The sequence below is a fragment of the Thalia democratica genome, chromosome 9 (genome assembly GCF_965202585.1).
Source record: "Thalia democratica chromosome 9, ktThaDemo2.hap1.1, whole genome shotgun sequence".
NCBI lineage: Eukaryota > Metazoa > Chordata > Thaliacea > Salpida > Salpidae > Thalia > Thalia democratica.
The window spans coordinates 17,032,930-17,049,235 of NC_139173.1; the positions used below are offsets into that span (position 1 = coordinate 17,032,930).

At 23.5% G+C, this 16,306-nt stretch overlaps 1 protein-coding gene across 1 annotated transcript; it reads left to right on the forward strand.

The window, feature by feature from the left end:
- Positions 1-10,635: 10,635 nt before the first annotated feature.
- Positions 10,636-12,617, forward strand: LOC145843818 (monoglyceride lipase-like). The gene has a single exon (XM_082951055.1). The coding sequence runs from the start codon at positions 10,656-10,658 to the stop codon at positions 11,559-11,561; it is 906 nt and encodes a 301-aa protein (XP_082807181.1). The 5' UTR covers positions 10,636-10,655; the 3' UTR covers positions 11,562-12,617.
- The last annotated feature ends 3,689 nt before the right edge of the window (positions 12,618-16,306 follow it).

Below are 16,306 nucleotides of genomic sequence, written 5' to 3' on the forward strand. Positions count from 1 at the left end.
TATATTTGGTGAAAAAATAAAAAACTGTTTTACACTTGTTTCACTTAAGTACCCTACTTATACAACATAAATCAGTTTGGTGGTAAAACTACTAAAATTAATTTAAAAAAAAAACGATTGTATTACATAAAATTCTTAATACTTTAAAGTTTAAAGTTACTTTACAGCTAAAACCGAACTACTTTAATACTTTTGCTCATTATTATTTATAATAATTCTTACTTTGTATAAGTTCTAAAATAAGGTTAAAATTCGAGGTATTTACAAATATAAATATTTTAGAAAAAATAAGACACGTTGTTTCATAAGAGTTTCTAATGGAGTAAAAACTAATAAATATAGCATTTTAATGTCTTATATTTTTTTAGTTTTTGTAACAAAAATTCTAATAACTTTTATAATAATACATTCTAAAAATATAAATTTTCACTGGAGTTTTTTTCTGTAACTAATTTTCTTTTTTCAAATTATGGTAAAAAATATATTGTTTATATTTATTAGTTTACTATTGCTAATCATTCGGTCCATTATTATTTGTTTTTGTTAACTAGTTTACTTTTTTAAACGACAAAATAAAAGCGCTCAAAAAGTTTGGTCTAAGGACTTGGTGTACGATAAATCCTTTTGATTTTCGAGTCGTACGCCATGGATACAGTTTAATGTCTTGTCCAAGTCTAGAATACAAGTTAAATGATTATCAGTAATATTTTAAGTTTTTAGTTGTTTTTTTTTATTTTGTGAAGAAACTTTTTTAAAAGAATGAGCTAGATTTATCGTTCTAGCATAATGTCTTTATCGCTGTGAAGTTCTTTTTGAGCAAAGTTTAAAAAAAATTGTCTTTAGTGTGTCACATTAAAGGAAAAAGTTGTTTGCAGGCCATAGTTTTTTGAAAAAAGTTCAATTTAAAACAAAAAGAAGCATATAAAAGTGCAAATTTGTAGTATAAGAAAAATAAAAATCGGTAGCAAAGTCTACTCACAAGCATCATAAGTATAAAGTTTTTTCTAGAAAAAAGCTTGTTATGTAATATTTAAAATAAAGTTAAAAAGTAAATGTTCTACCAACATTTGCCTACACCTGTTTTAAGTCATCAAGTAAGTTTGTTTTAAAAGCAACAATAAAGATTGAATTGCTTTTAAGTTTTTTTTAATGATGTGTTACCTAAACTACTTTTTTCAAATAGTATTAAAGCAATGAAAAATTTAATAACCATTAAAAAAGGTAAACTTATCTAAAGTTAATTTTTTAAATATGTTGATTCAGTATTTTCGGTTTAGATATATTTTAAAACTGATACTACTTTGCAATGTTTTTTTTTCATAACTCTACTTGATTTTTTTTGTTACATACTTATTTAACATTTTTAGTTTTTGAAAAGTTGCAACATAGTTAATAAAGAAAACTAAAATAACATTAAGAAAAGTTTCAGAATTAGTTGTTTTGAAAAATCTATAAGAATTGACATTACAAAAACATAAGAAAACTAGTTATAAATTTTATATTTTTTAAATGTAACAATACTTAAAACTTATGGTTTGTTTTCAAGTTAAATTTTACATAAGCAGTTTTTAAACTTTATGTCCGTAAAATACTAATTTATAATTTCGAATAGAATGAAAACAGACTAAAATATATTTGTTTTGTATTTAGCAAATTTTAAAACTGTATTTCTAATTTAAAAAATTTAACTTTAAATTTATATTAAAAGTATGTGATAAAGTTACAATTAAGTATTGTAATATTTGATGCTTTAGAAATATTATTTTCAATTGTAATATTTATTTTGTCTATAGTATTCCCTTATTAAAGAAAAATTGTCTATCAATGAAATTGGCAAAATGCCTTTAGTTCAAACTAGCGTATAGCTGCAATACTTCGAGTAAAATAAGTAAACTACTTCAACTCAACTCATGCGAAGGTGTAGCTACCATAATGTGTTCTACAATTTTTAACTAAAAGAACTTGTTTACTTTAAGGTTTTTTGACTATATAAGTTATATTTTGTATTCTAGTTGAAAAGAAATTGAATTTAAAATAAACTTTAGTATTTTTATGCAAACTTACTAGTGGTCAGAAAACAGTAAAAGTTAAAAATTAACAGTAACAAACTGAAAGATGTCACCATTTAAAAAAAAACTTTGTTTTTCTTTTTTAAACTAGAACCAAGTGTGTTTATTCGTAGGCCAAAGTTTAATTTATTACAAAGAGAAATATTTTAACAGTTATCATAGCTATGTTTTAATGCTATGTCAGAAGAAAAACAAACGTTTTATCAAAAGAAAAACTATTTGTTTCTATAAAACATTGTTGTTAAAGCTGAAACTGTTGGTGATACTTGTCTTTTTGTTGTTTAAATTTTATTCAGAGTTTTGTCTAAGAAGAAATTACATGTTTTCTTACAGTAAGTTGCCATATAACTGTAAACCGTTTTTTATAAATTTTAAGTTTACAAAAACATGTTTTTAATAATTACTGTATTTTTTTGGTGAAAACATACAAAGTAGGTTATAAAACCAAAAAAAAAATTAAACAAAATTATTGCGTAATAAAAACGAAATTAGTTTTTAATGCTTATGATTTCATAGCATTGATTAGCTATATTATGAACAAAAAACTTTCTTACGATAAGTAAGAAGACGTTTTTGCGCAGGCATTGAAAATTTTGAGCTTAGAACAATCGTTCCACTTGTCGTAACAACCTGTTTAAATTACTTTACAATTTATTTCATCTGTATTTCATCACAACTTTATTTTTATTTACATCTTAAATTAAGATGATATTTATGTATGAATTATTGATAACTGTGGGTCGGTCTAAGAAATGCACGAGCGTCACTTTTGTACAAACCGAAATTTTTGCACTTAAGTTTAGCCAAAAAAGTCAAAATGTAATACAAATTAGCAAACTTTTTTAGAAAATTACGATTAAAACAAAAAACAATGAAAGCTCTTGTTTAAATCAGTTAAAACTTGTGCAAAAGTAACGCTTCGTCCAAAAGTGACTCTCAGCATTTGTGGTCCGTTCCCGATAGTTGTATGTACATACAAATACAACCTATTAAATGTGTAAGATTTAGCGTATAGTCATTTTAAATAAAACTGTTCTTTAAGTTTTTATAAGATATATCGTATAGCTTTATTAAAAAAATTATGCTAAAATAAATGATTGATAGCTATTAGGTTTTTAAAAAGTATTAAACTTAATAATTTTAATGTTTAATGTTTAACTTAATAACTAAAAGTAACCTAAATGTTTTATTATAATTAAACACTCTATAAAGACTTTAAAAACTAGAAAATTATGTAAAAATTACATTTGTTTATAAACTACAAGGTTTTAAGACTAGAGGTACAATCGTATAAAGAAATTAAGATAGCGAGCGAATAGTTTTAAAAACATTGAAATCCAAGACAACTTCAAACTAATTAATTAAGAAAACTTTTAAGTTACTCTCTAAAACTAATTAAATTGTTTAATTAAGATCATTTTTGTACCTAAAAAATATTTTTAGAAAAACGTTTAGGTAAGCTTAAAAAATTATTTGGTTAGTTTGGTTAATTAGAATATTATTTTCAATTGTAATGTCGAATTATCTATATTTTCCCTTATTAAAGAAAAAATGTCTATAAATGAAATTTGCGAAATGCCTTTGGTTCACACTAGCGTAAAGCTGCAATATTTCGAATAAAAAAGTAAACCGCTCCAACTCAGCTCATGCGAAGGTGTAGCTATCATAATGTGCTCTACAGTTTTAACTAGATTAGTTTGTTTATTTTATGGCTTTTTTACTATATAAGTTATTTTTGTATCTATTTTTAAATTAGATGGACTTTATTAAATTTTGTATTTCTTTTTACAACGTTTGCTAATGTTTAGAAAACATTAAAAGTTTTAGTATTAGCAGTAACAATCTGAAAGATATTATCATTTTTAGGTAGACTTTGTTGTGTATATTTCAAACTAGAATCAAGTGTTCTTTATTTGTAGAAAAAAACTAATTTGAAGTAAAGAAAAATATTTTAATAGTTACCTAATCTGTTTTTAAAAGCTGATATAGTCAGAAAAAAAAGCAAATTTTATGTTAAAAAAACACTAAAATAATCTCGTCAAGGAAAAAAAGTAGTACTTTTTATATTTCGTATCACTTGATTTTATCTTAAAAGAGCTAATTTTTTGATTTTATAGTGAACAAACTAAAAAATATTTATTATTTACTCTTTGAACTTAGGCTTACGCAAAAAAAAAATTAACAAGCAATCAAAAATAATTAGAATTTTATTATCAATGGTTAGTAATACCAGTTTGGACTAACTTATTGTTTGTGATAAATAATATTTAAAAATGCTTAATAGATTTAACAGTTTTTTTTTTAATTATAATTAATAAACTATATAACTTTTTTTTGTTGATATTTTATAAAGTATATACATACTAAATATTATGAACATTACTTTAACTGTTTGTAACGAATTCGATTATTTATATTACTTTTAAATAACCTAATAAATTAGCAAACACTTAAAACCTAACAGTTTTTACATATGTTTCATATATGATTAAAGTTTTCTTATATAACTAAAAAAATAAGTTTATGTTTGTGTATGTTGTTTGAAAGAAAAACTATGTTGCTTCTTTACTGAATTGGAAGGCTTATGTTGTACTTTTTTTACTATTGTTGAAACGGATTTCTATACTTATGTTTTTTTAAACAGTGATTTGTTGTATTTTAACTACTTTCAATATGTTATAACATACTAAAAATCGTTAAAAAAAGTTTCAATAGTTTAAAAGCTTATTAGCTTCTGAACATAATATTTTATTGAAGCATAATCACTAGTTAATTTCAACATTTTATGTTTATACGAGAACGAAGTTTTTATTTAATTTCAGATTAGTTTTCAATACTTAAGTCAGCAAATATACTTTTTAAAATGTAACATATAGTTAATTCTACACAAACTAAAAGTTCAAAATTTGAATAAACGTCGAAATATTTAGTAAGAAATTTAAATGACTTATGTTTATAATATATTTTAATTTTGTCCTTGAAACAAAATTAATAACAGCTTTTATATTTTATAAGTTTATATATTGAACGCTAAAACAAAACACTTCTTTTTCAAATCATATTATGTACAGAGTAAAACTTGAACAATTTCTGATATTAAAACTAGAAGGATACAAATTTTATACATTAGAAAGAAAAAAGATTTCGGCATTAAAAAAAAATTAAACCTTCTAATAATAAACTCTTGTTTACTAAAATGTTTTATACCTATGTTTTGATGCTTAAGGTCGAAATTTTAAGCAATATATTTTATTTGTCTCGGATAATGGTAAGCACTAAGCACCTTTTGTTTGCAGAAATAACTTTTGAGATTTTTTATACAAAAGTTTTGTTATATTTCAAAAATAACATATACAAACTATTTTATTGAGATTCGATACTTTTTTGTTCTGAAAATATTAAAAACTGATATGAAATCATTAGTGTTAGATACCAAAAAATGTAGAAATTCTAATGCTAAAATTCTTAACCAAATGATAAAAAAATTGCTATATTTTATTAAAAACATTTGAAACTGTTTTAAAGCAGACGAGCATAAAGTTAATTTTATAGGCAAATTTATTAATTTTTCAAAAAACATAAAACTTTAATGTGAATTATTTTCCTTATCTTAAAAGCTATCTAAAAAAATTTATTTTATTTTCGAGAACGCACCTTTGTCTTTAATTTAAAAACTAAAAAAAATTTGGTTTGGGGTTGGAATTGTTTCATGGGGTCCCTCCTAAAATAAAGGTTTTTTTTTTGTTTTTTTTCATCATATGGCATTAAAACCAAAAATAAATATTTTTTTTTTATATTTTACTTTCTTTTTCCCTTAGTTTGCATGTTATTTAAACTCTTAAATGTTTATTTTATAAATAATGTTAATATCTTTTACGATTTGGCCCCAAATCAAAATGTAGTATATTACACTATCATTTGCCTTGGCCATTTCCTAGATAAAAAATTGATAAAAGAAAAAAAAAAATTAATAAGAATGTGAATTACAACAAATTTAATTAAATTATTTCGGTTCAAGGCGGTTCAACCAACGAGCGTGAACTTGGCTTCAATGGCTTTTTTTTTGTATTTTTTTAACCAATTATTTTTAAATTCTATAATGCTAACTAGGAATCTTTTTTTATTCTAGAGAACTTACTTTTGCTTTGCTTTTCACAATAGTTTCCATAGAAATGGGGTTTGATAATTGTAGTGGGGCTGTTGTAAAAATTTTAATTTTTTTTATATTTATTTTATTTTACAAGTTTTTCTCCACAAATATATATTTTTTAAATTTTTATTTTCTTTACATACTTAATAAACTAGGTTTAAACTTTTGATTATTTTTTTCCAGTTTAGTTTTTTATACTATAAGCCTAAATATATTTTTCATAAAAATTCCAATTTTTGCACGGTTTTCGATTATTAAGTTTACAGACTTTTACGCAAAAATATTTTTTTTTAGTGCTAAGAGTTTAAATAAAACTTGTATGGGTCATATTAAAAAAAACAATAATTGATTCGGAAAAAAATATAACTTCATCATGAAACTTAACTAAACAAGTCTTAAAAAATAAAAAATTATTAGAAAAAAAAATTTTTGCATAAAAGTTTGTAACCTAATAATCGGAAATTGTGCAAAATTTGAATTTTTCTGAAAAATATATTCAGGTTTATGGTATTAGAAAAAAATTGGAAAAAAAAAAATTACAAGTTTAAACTTATTTTTATAAGTATGTTAAAAAAAAAAAATTAAAAAAAATATTTTTGGAGAAAAAATTGTAAAATTAAAAAAATATATAAAAAATTCAAAAATTTTAAAGGGGCCCCACTACAAAAGTCAAACCCCAATTTATGGAAAATATTTTGAAAAGCAAAGCAAAAGAACGTTCTTTAGAATGAAAAAAAAAAGTTCCAAGTTAGCATTAAAGAATTTAAAAGTAATTGGTTATAAAGTTTGGTTAAAAAAAAAATAACAAAAAAATCCATTCAAGCCAAGTTTACGCTCCTTTTCAACCACTTAATAATGAACAATTTTTGCCTGCACAATAAAGTATCTCTTTGTTTAAAAAGATGCTTGCTTCTAAAAGTGACCTTAGTATAATTAGAAAATAAATGTTCATAAAATGAAACTGCTCTACTTTGGCGAATTTAGAAAAATAAAAATATTGAGTTTATCAGAAACGTAATATTTATTAATCCATAACAGTTTTAATCTACTAGAAAAAAGTCCCTTTTCTGAATAGAATGTGTGAGGATACTCTTTTGCTTAATAAAAATGAAATTCTAGTTATGCTTAAATAACATAGTTTTCTATGATTTACATGTATAACCAAGCCACTAGTAAGTATTCAGGCTGGCCATTTTACATAGTAATTCCTGAAAAAACTTTGAGTTTGAAAATTTATGAATAAGAATCTGGAACTTTAAACTTGAATAAAATGCCTTGAATTTCATACAAAAATATTAAAAAACCTGGAGTTTGAATCAATTTTTGTTTGTTAAATAATATAATTTAAACTAGATAAGTGATAACTACTATTTTCAACAAAAGTTGTACATGATTCAGAATTTATTTATTTACATTTCAGTATACTTTAGTATTTATATACTATTTAACGTTTTTTTTAATTTTAAGCTTAATTTTTGAACAGTTTTTTTCCAGTGCATAACTTATTTAAAAAATATAACAAAACACATTTAATTTTTCTTAAATTTATTTGAGTACTTTCGTAGTAAGGCTCATCAGAAATTGTATATTACTATTTTAAACTGAATTGAAATTGTAATAAAATTAAACTGTAGAATAAAGATTTAAAATATAAAATGATGTAATAATTGAATGTTAAAGCTAACTAAAAGCTTATACTATAGAACTTTGCTGTACTAATAAAACTTGATAGATTAAAATCAAACTAAAATAAACCAGCAATAAAAATGAAAATAAAACTACATTTTGAAAATTTAATGGGAAACTAATTACTTTAAAATAACTTAATATAAGGATTAAAAAGTCTAGTCTGGTATACAAACTTTTTCTGCTTACATAAACTGGGCCTACTTTCAATCTAACGAGTTTTATTAGTACAGCAAAGTTCTATTGTATAAGCTTTTAGTTAATTCTAAAATTTGATTATTATGTCATTTTATATTTTAAAACTTTGTTCTACAGTAAAGTTTTATATTAATTTCAATTCAGTGTAACTTAGTAAGATACAATTTCTGATGGTCCTTGCTACGAATATACTCAAATAACTTTGAGAAAAATAATATGTGTTTTGTTTTATTTTTAAATTAAGTTTAATTTTGATTTAAAAATGAACAAAAAAGACTTTTATTTGAAAAACCTTGAAGAAAACTAGAAATATTACAAAAGTTTAAAAAAAACAGTGGTCACCTAATAATTGAATCCTTACATATAGTTCTTATATAGTTGTCTACTAATTGTTTTTAAAAATTAATTTCTGTAAAAAAATAATAAACATAATATTATAAACAAGTTTTAAAAGTTATAAAAAGGTTTTAGTTGACAACTGAGTTTTTATACTAATAAAGTTTATTTAATCCCTGATATACAAGAAAAACTTATTGACTAGCATATTTATTTTTATCCCAATTAGTTCACAAAAAATGAGAAGATTGTTTACCAAGTGATAAATAGTTTTTCACATTTTTTATTGCTTGCGTTAAAAGTAAAAATACATTTTAATTAAAAAATCATTATTGAAATAGAAAAAAATATTGGATATAAATTATATGTAAGTTTTAGACCAAGCCATTGATTAAAGTGTTTTTCAAAATAATCACAAAAAGCTTCCTAAATAAACAAACTATCTATTCCTATAGTGTTAAAAAACATTGTTGTTAGAATTAAAAAAAAAAAAAATTGTGATAAATTTAAATATAATAAACTTCTAACATAATAATATTAAAGTTTAATTACTCTTTGTACTCTAGGACACCCATAATTTTTAAATCAGGAAATTATGGTGCAGATTTTACTATACTTTTTGTAGCCAATTTTAAAACCTTTATTATAATCACTTGTGAACAGTAATACGCATAGAACTAACTTTTTTTGAAACAATTATACAAAAAAAACTTTGTAGCTATTGTTTTAAGTTAATACATGATTTATTTTAACTTTAAAATAATTTTACAACTTTTATTATTTTGTTTAGACAACTAAGCAATAATAACAATAGTTTTATAATATATACTTTTTAAGCAAATAATGACAAAAAATCACTAGGCTGTATTAATGTAATTGAAGTTTAGTAACCCATTAAGCTAAACAACTTATATTGTTACTTATTATAATTGAGATAACAATATTTTTTGTGGTGATAATAATTTATTCATAACAGAATTGCTACTCATTAAGGCCTACTAAATAAATTTGAAACTGTAGGAAAAATCAAAATATTTTGAATTTCTTGAAAAAAATAAATTAAAGCTGATTTATTGATAGTAAAAACTGCCCCAAACTGTATTAAATGTTTAGATTTTTTTGTTTTATATTACTAATTTAAAATTCATTTTAAGGTAACAATAATTTTACCAATCACAGTTTTAACTTGCAGTTGTTTACTACTACTTAAAATATTTTTCGAACTTTATAAAGTTGTACAATTAATTCACTGAGAGTAATTCTTGCAGCTTGGTCACTGTTTTTTTTTTTAAATTTTGTTAAATTTTTTTTAAATGCAAGTTTTCTCGTCACTTTTTAGTAGAAAAAAAAAGAATGCTACTTTAAATGTGTTTTATAGTTAATATAACTTTGAATAATGCAACATGCTCTGTTTGAAACTGTGATCATTTCTTACCTTAGTCAAGGCAGGAATTTATAGTATACCCTGAATAGTATAAAAATTATTATTGTATTTAAAGTTGGTTTCTTCTCCTATCAAAAATTCATTATTTTACATTTAAAAGTTGTTCAAAAATTATTTTCTCAAAAATAATCAAGTTCAAGACTTTTTTTGCTAAATTTTTTAAATTCTCGGTTTTTAAAAGTTTGTTAAAATTGCCACTCTTCTCTTGGGGAAAAACTTGATGGTGTTGTAGGAGTGCAATAAATTTAGAATAACTCAATTTTTAAACCTTGTAAAGATGCAATTTTGACAAAATCATAAATAAAAATGTGTAAATGGAATATTTAAGTGTGAAAAAAAACTGTATTTAAAGTTTTTTATGTTTTTGCACCCCCTTATAAAGTCACCAATCATTATCACTAAATATTTTTTGCTCAGATTTGTACTTTTAAACATTTACTTTTAACTCTGAAATTCATCCCTTCCAAACCAAATTTTCCCAAAAATAATTTTTACTTAATAGTTTGGTCAAAAAGAAGTTTTTGTAATCAAAATTTACAAGTTTTTATGTAATTTTGCCCACCCTACTTTAAAATGTGGCAACCCTTTCTTTATTAATTAATTTTTATCCTATGTTCTATATATAATAAAGAATATTTTTAAATCTTGTAAGGTTGGTGAAATTTTTTTTTCAAATATTTTTTTGTTAACAAATGATTGTAGTTATTTATTAATTAGTTTACTATTCAAAGTTTTATTTACCTTCCAAGATAATCTAAAACATAGTTTAATTATGATTTGCAAGTCTAAAATTAATAAAGATGAACATGAAGTCCTAACAAGATCTGGTAAAAGTTATAATGATTCTGATGTTAAGTTTTTCGTAAATTCAGCAGGAGATAAGATCTTTTCCAAGTATTGGATACCAGAAGAAGGATCTGTAAAAGGTTTAGTCTTTATAATTCACGGTTTTGCTGAACACTGTCAAAGGTATGATTCTTTTGCAAAAGATCTTAACAGTCAAGGCTTAATGGTTTTTTCACATGACCATGTTTTGCATGGTGAAAATCCTGGATATTTTGAAATCACCAACTATCAACAATTTATAGATGATGCTAAACAGCATGCAACTTTAATGAAAGAAAAACATCCTGACTTGCCAATGTTTTTGTTTGGTCATTCAATGGGAGGCTGTGTTTCATTATTTTTAGTCAAAAACAATCCTACTTTATTCAATGGTCTTATTTTATCATCACCATATCTTGCCCCTAGCGCTGAATTTACTCCTTTTAAAGTTGCTGTTGCCAAACGTTTATACACTTGGCTACCAAGACTTCCAATTGGAAGTTTAGATCCTAACCAAATATCTTCAGACAAAGACCAGGTAAAAAAGTATATAGATGATCCACTAATTTACAGTGGCAGAGTTAATCTGCAAACTGCTTTGCAGTTGTACAACATGGTAACAGAAGTGCAGAGCTGTTTTAAATTAATTTCTCTTCCATTTTTAATACTACATGGTGTGGCTGATGAAGTGGCTCTCATATCTATTTCTAGAAACTTGATAGAAAGTAGTCCAAGTACTGACAAGTTCAAAGTAGAGTTTGAAGGAGCTAAACATGAACTCTTACATGAACGCGATGATATTCCTGAAACATTTGCAACAAATGTTAAGTCATGGATCAATAAGAGAATTTGAGGAAATGAAAGAAACTATATTAACTTGCTGTTTAAAAGGGATAATCACTAAATTTTATTAAACTAAAGGTCTGAGAAAAATTATTATTTCTGAACATAAGTAATGAACGAATGTATATTATTACTAATTAAATACTACTAAATCAATTAAGAAATAAAATTAAATTTGCATGCTCAAATCTTTTAGTGTCTTTTGTTTTTTTTTTTATAGTGCCTCTGGTTGTTTTATTTTTTACATGTATTTGCACCACCTGTGTTGCTTCAAAAGCTAAATGAATGCCATACATTGTCAATGTTTTAATAAGTAGTGTCAATATTGCAAACAAAAAGATTAAATTTTTTTTAATTTGATAATATAGAGACATGTCATTTTTGCACTGCGTTTTTTTCACAGATTTCGCTTTTATAATTTAAGTTATATTTAAACTAAAGTTTTACAACAATTAAAATAAACCTACTTTATATAAAAACTTAGTTAGTGAAAAAACAAAATTAAAGAGATATTAAAATATTTTCAATATATAATTATAATAAACCTAATTAAAATTAATGCAATAGTGACTTAGTTCAAAAGTGACTTTAGTGCATTTTTGACACCTACCTAGTACCCACTACAGATATACAACAAGTTTTTCAACTAAATTTTTTTATGTGAGTAATGTCTTTTATTAAAGTGTATTTATAAACTTATGATAATTATTTTAACAAAACTTTAGTTTTCAAATCAACTTTTTACAAAATTAAAAGTCTTGTCAGTTGTATAATTACTACACTAAACTAGTATTATGTATCTATGCATTGTAGTTAAAAACTTGAGATTGATTTGAATTCGTTTTAAAGTACCCTGCCTAAATAAATTTGTTTTTTTTTCTGCTTTATTGTTTAATCCTTTTCTGATACGTACAGTGGTTAAAGTCTAATATGAACAAAAATGAATTTACAAGCTTCTTTTATTGAAATATTTTTCTCAGGTTCACTTCGTGTTTAGAAATTACTATGATTATTAAAGTGTAGAATACAAAAGTGTTTGATAAAAAAGTTTCTACATGGATAATTTTTTTTTAACTACAAAAAACCTTAAAACTTTCGAAAAAGACTTCTTTAAGTTTAAGTATATTTTAAGTCAATTTTATTTTTAATATGATTAATTATTATCTTAGTTATGTTTTAAGATTAGTAAATATAAACATATTGTGCACTTTTTATTTTTAATGTTACAATAAAAGTTCTCAATTTATAAATAAGAAATGTAATATCAATTCAAATTTTTGAATTTTGTTACCAAGTTTTTTTTCACTTGTTGAAACAATATAAACGAAATCATCATTTGATTAATAAAATCTTATTCAAATAAAATTTCTATTTGAATAACATTGTATTAATCAACTGAAGATCTGTGTAAGTTGTTTAAACGAGTAAAACATAGTTTTATTAGAAAATTATAAAACTATAAACATATACTTGTTGTTGTTTCTTAGATTAATTTGGTAATTGTTTTCATTATTTTAAAATTTCAAGAATTTTTTTTTGTATCATAAAAACAGAAAAAGAATTTAAATACCTTTTACCTCTTTTGGTAGCTTGCCATTATTAAATTTATATTAATATAAAAACTTAGACTTTTAAAATGTTCTTCAAAAAAGTAGTTTTTATATTCTTTTTAATATTTTATTTCAAATCATAAACTTTAATATCAAATGATAATAAACTTCACAACACGATCATCAACAACAGCATCCGAGGCTACCTACGACAGGTTTTGTCATTACTTGGAGTCATTAGGTAGGCGTAGTCGCGAGTCTCTAACCACAAGCGGTCGCTTCAGTGCTTTTGCACTTAATTCTGCTTGATTAATTCTCAATATCAGTTTCTCGCGATTACGCCTGCCTGATGAGTCGTAATAAGGACGAAGCGGGTCATAGATTGTCTCTGATGCTCTTCATGATGGTCGTGTGGTGAAGTTCATTATTTGTAATTATCTTTAATTTAAAATAAAGTATGAAAAAATGTATATGAAGTGAAAATTAAATTGTGTATGCTAACTTTGTTGGTAAGCTAGTAAAACTGAACAACGTCGAAAAACTCATGATAAAAAAGTAAATTCTCGTAATTAAAGAGTTTTAAAAACTTGAACAGCTATGGTATAACAGAATAAATTTGGCTTATTAAACTTTGTTTAAGAAAAATCAAACAAACACAGATCTAAAATATTTTGGTAAAAATTTATATTAAAGTATTGAAAAATTTTAATTTGTTAATGTGATTTATAATTTTGGTGGTAAAAGCTATTTTCGTATATACTTTGTATAAAAGTTTAAGGAATCTAACCTCAGTTTATTTTTTATGTGAAATGACCATTAAACTGTATCTACACTATTTTACTAATAAATTGCGTTTTATTTTTCTAAGTTTCAATTAAATATATGCTATATTTTTTGTATTTTAATCTTAAGTTTTCGTCTTTTACATAAAGTTTAACTTGTAGTAAGCTTGAAAAAAGGTTTCTAAACTCTTCAACTAAATCACCTTCATAATTAAGTAATAATTAATCGCCCTCTGATTGAACATACTTTTAGGCAAGTTTTTGAAATGCATTTTATGTTATAAGGTATTTTTATAGTAAGTTGTATAAAGTAACGTACTGAAATATTTATTTTGGGTAACGTAAATTTTTTCACTTATTCTAAAGCTTTAAAAATACATATGGAATAACTGAAAAAAAGTACTTAAAACTAATTTTGCATAAAAAACGAACTTTTTTTTTTAGAATGTATTTTCCCTTAAAAAAGTAATAGTTTTAGTCAAACTAATTTCTATACTAGTTTACTGGGTTAGTATGAATAGATAAAACTTGGTAGCAAAAATCTTTTTGGAGTCAAATAGTTATTATTTTTTACTTATGTCATATATATTATCACAATGATTAAAACTTTAAGCAAAGCTAAGACTTTAGTTTATGACAATGAGGTTAAAAATTAAAAAAAAATGTTTCACAAATCTTTTTTTTAATTTTAATAGTTTATAGACTTATGTAATATTAATAACTTTTATCTAATTATCAAGAAATCTTAAAATGTTTTTTTTTAAACGTTATTTTTACATGTTTAAGTTTTTGATTGAAGCATTTAAGTTTGAGTACTGTAAACTTAAAATAATGTACTCTTTTTAAAATATTTTTATTTAATTTAAATCAGGTAAAAAGTCAAATAATAATCTTTTAAACTTGTAATGAAAATATAATTATCCACTAAATTAAGATTACTCGTTTACTACTAATGCAAACTGACCTAGTAAAATCGCTCGAGACGTTGTTGTTACTTTCGGTAAACTCTTGTTCAAAAGTATAAAATATTTAATAAAAGTACTACTTGTTTAAACAGAAAAAAAAATCAATATACTATTAAGACTAAAATTTTACATTTTATCATATAAGCATGACTACCTACCCTCCTTTATAGTTGTATACCATTTGTACCTAATTCAATCTTATAGTGATTGACAAATTAGCATTGATTTATTTTTAATTGTTGATATATCTCGTATTAAAAGTTAAATAAAAAATGATTGTTTTTGTGTTACATTACAATGTATATGAGTAAAAATCTATTGTTTATTGAAAATTAACTTAAAAAAACTGCTAGTAAAACGCTGGACGATTTTAACAACAACAAATTAGTATTTGGTTTAAAGTCTTGAACATTTCGTCTGTTTACTAATTTTACTAATACAAACGAAGCACCAGTTTCTTGTTACTACACAAGAAAATTTCAACAACTTTCTTCAGTGTGTTTACTATTTCAGTGATATTAAAATACTGTTAAAGTTAAAAGCTTTAAATAAGAATCAAACTAACCATTTTTGATAAATCAAATGTACCTAATTAATTATAAAAAACAAAAATAAATCAGAAGACGGTTTAAAAAAAAGTTTTGTTTAGACAAATTATTTTTGTTACATTAACAAAAAAAACTTCAGTTTAAAAAAAAAAACTTTAGTACACTTTATTAATGTTAAACTTAAAATTTCAATGTTAATAGAGTTTTATTATTTTTTACATGATTTCGAACGCTTTTAAAAAAGTGTTTTTTTATTCTGCTTTCTCAATTCCTTGAAGTTTTACCTACATAGCGCCTCGCACAAAGAATTTTAAAATATTTAAACCTAAAGCTTGAGATAAGAACGGAATTAAAAGTAAAAATTAGTTTTGTTTCTGCTGCTTTATAAACTATTTTTTTTTCAATTTGAATAAATATTGGATAAAACACCGGTCTTACATGCAGAAAAACTGATAATGATAGTTGAAGAAAATTTTGGCTCAAAACAAATATCGTAATTTAATTTTTAGATATTGTTTCTAAGGTATACTATCAAAATCCACCTGCGTTCAAAATCTACCCAATTTTCTTTTATTTTTTATATATATTAATTTGTTTTATATATTTCTTGCTTTTTTAAAATTTATTTTTCACTATCTGTTACCCTTACCCTCGATCGATGAGCGGGTCTTGAACTTGACTGGGTGTATTTTGATTGGGGGGATTTTGAACGCGGGTGAATTTTGATCGCGGTTGAATTTTGAATGTGTCCCGTTTTTAATACTCTTTTATTTGCTGAACTACCAATGGAGTAATTATTTAAACTAGTTATTAGATATTTTCTATATTGGAACTTTAATTCCTTTGTAATCAAACTTATTCTGTTAATTACATATACTAGTGTAAAACATTTATACATAGTTTAAAAAAT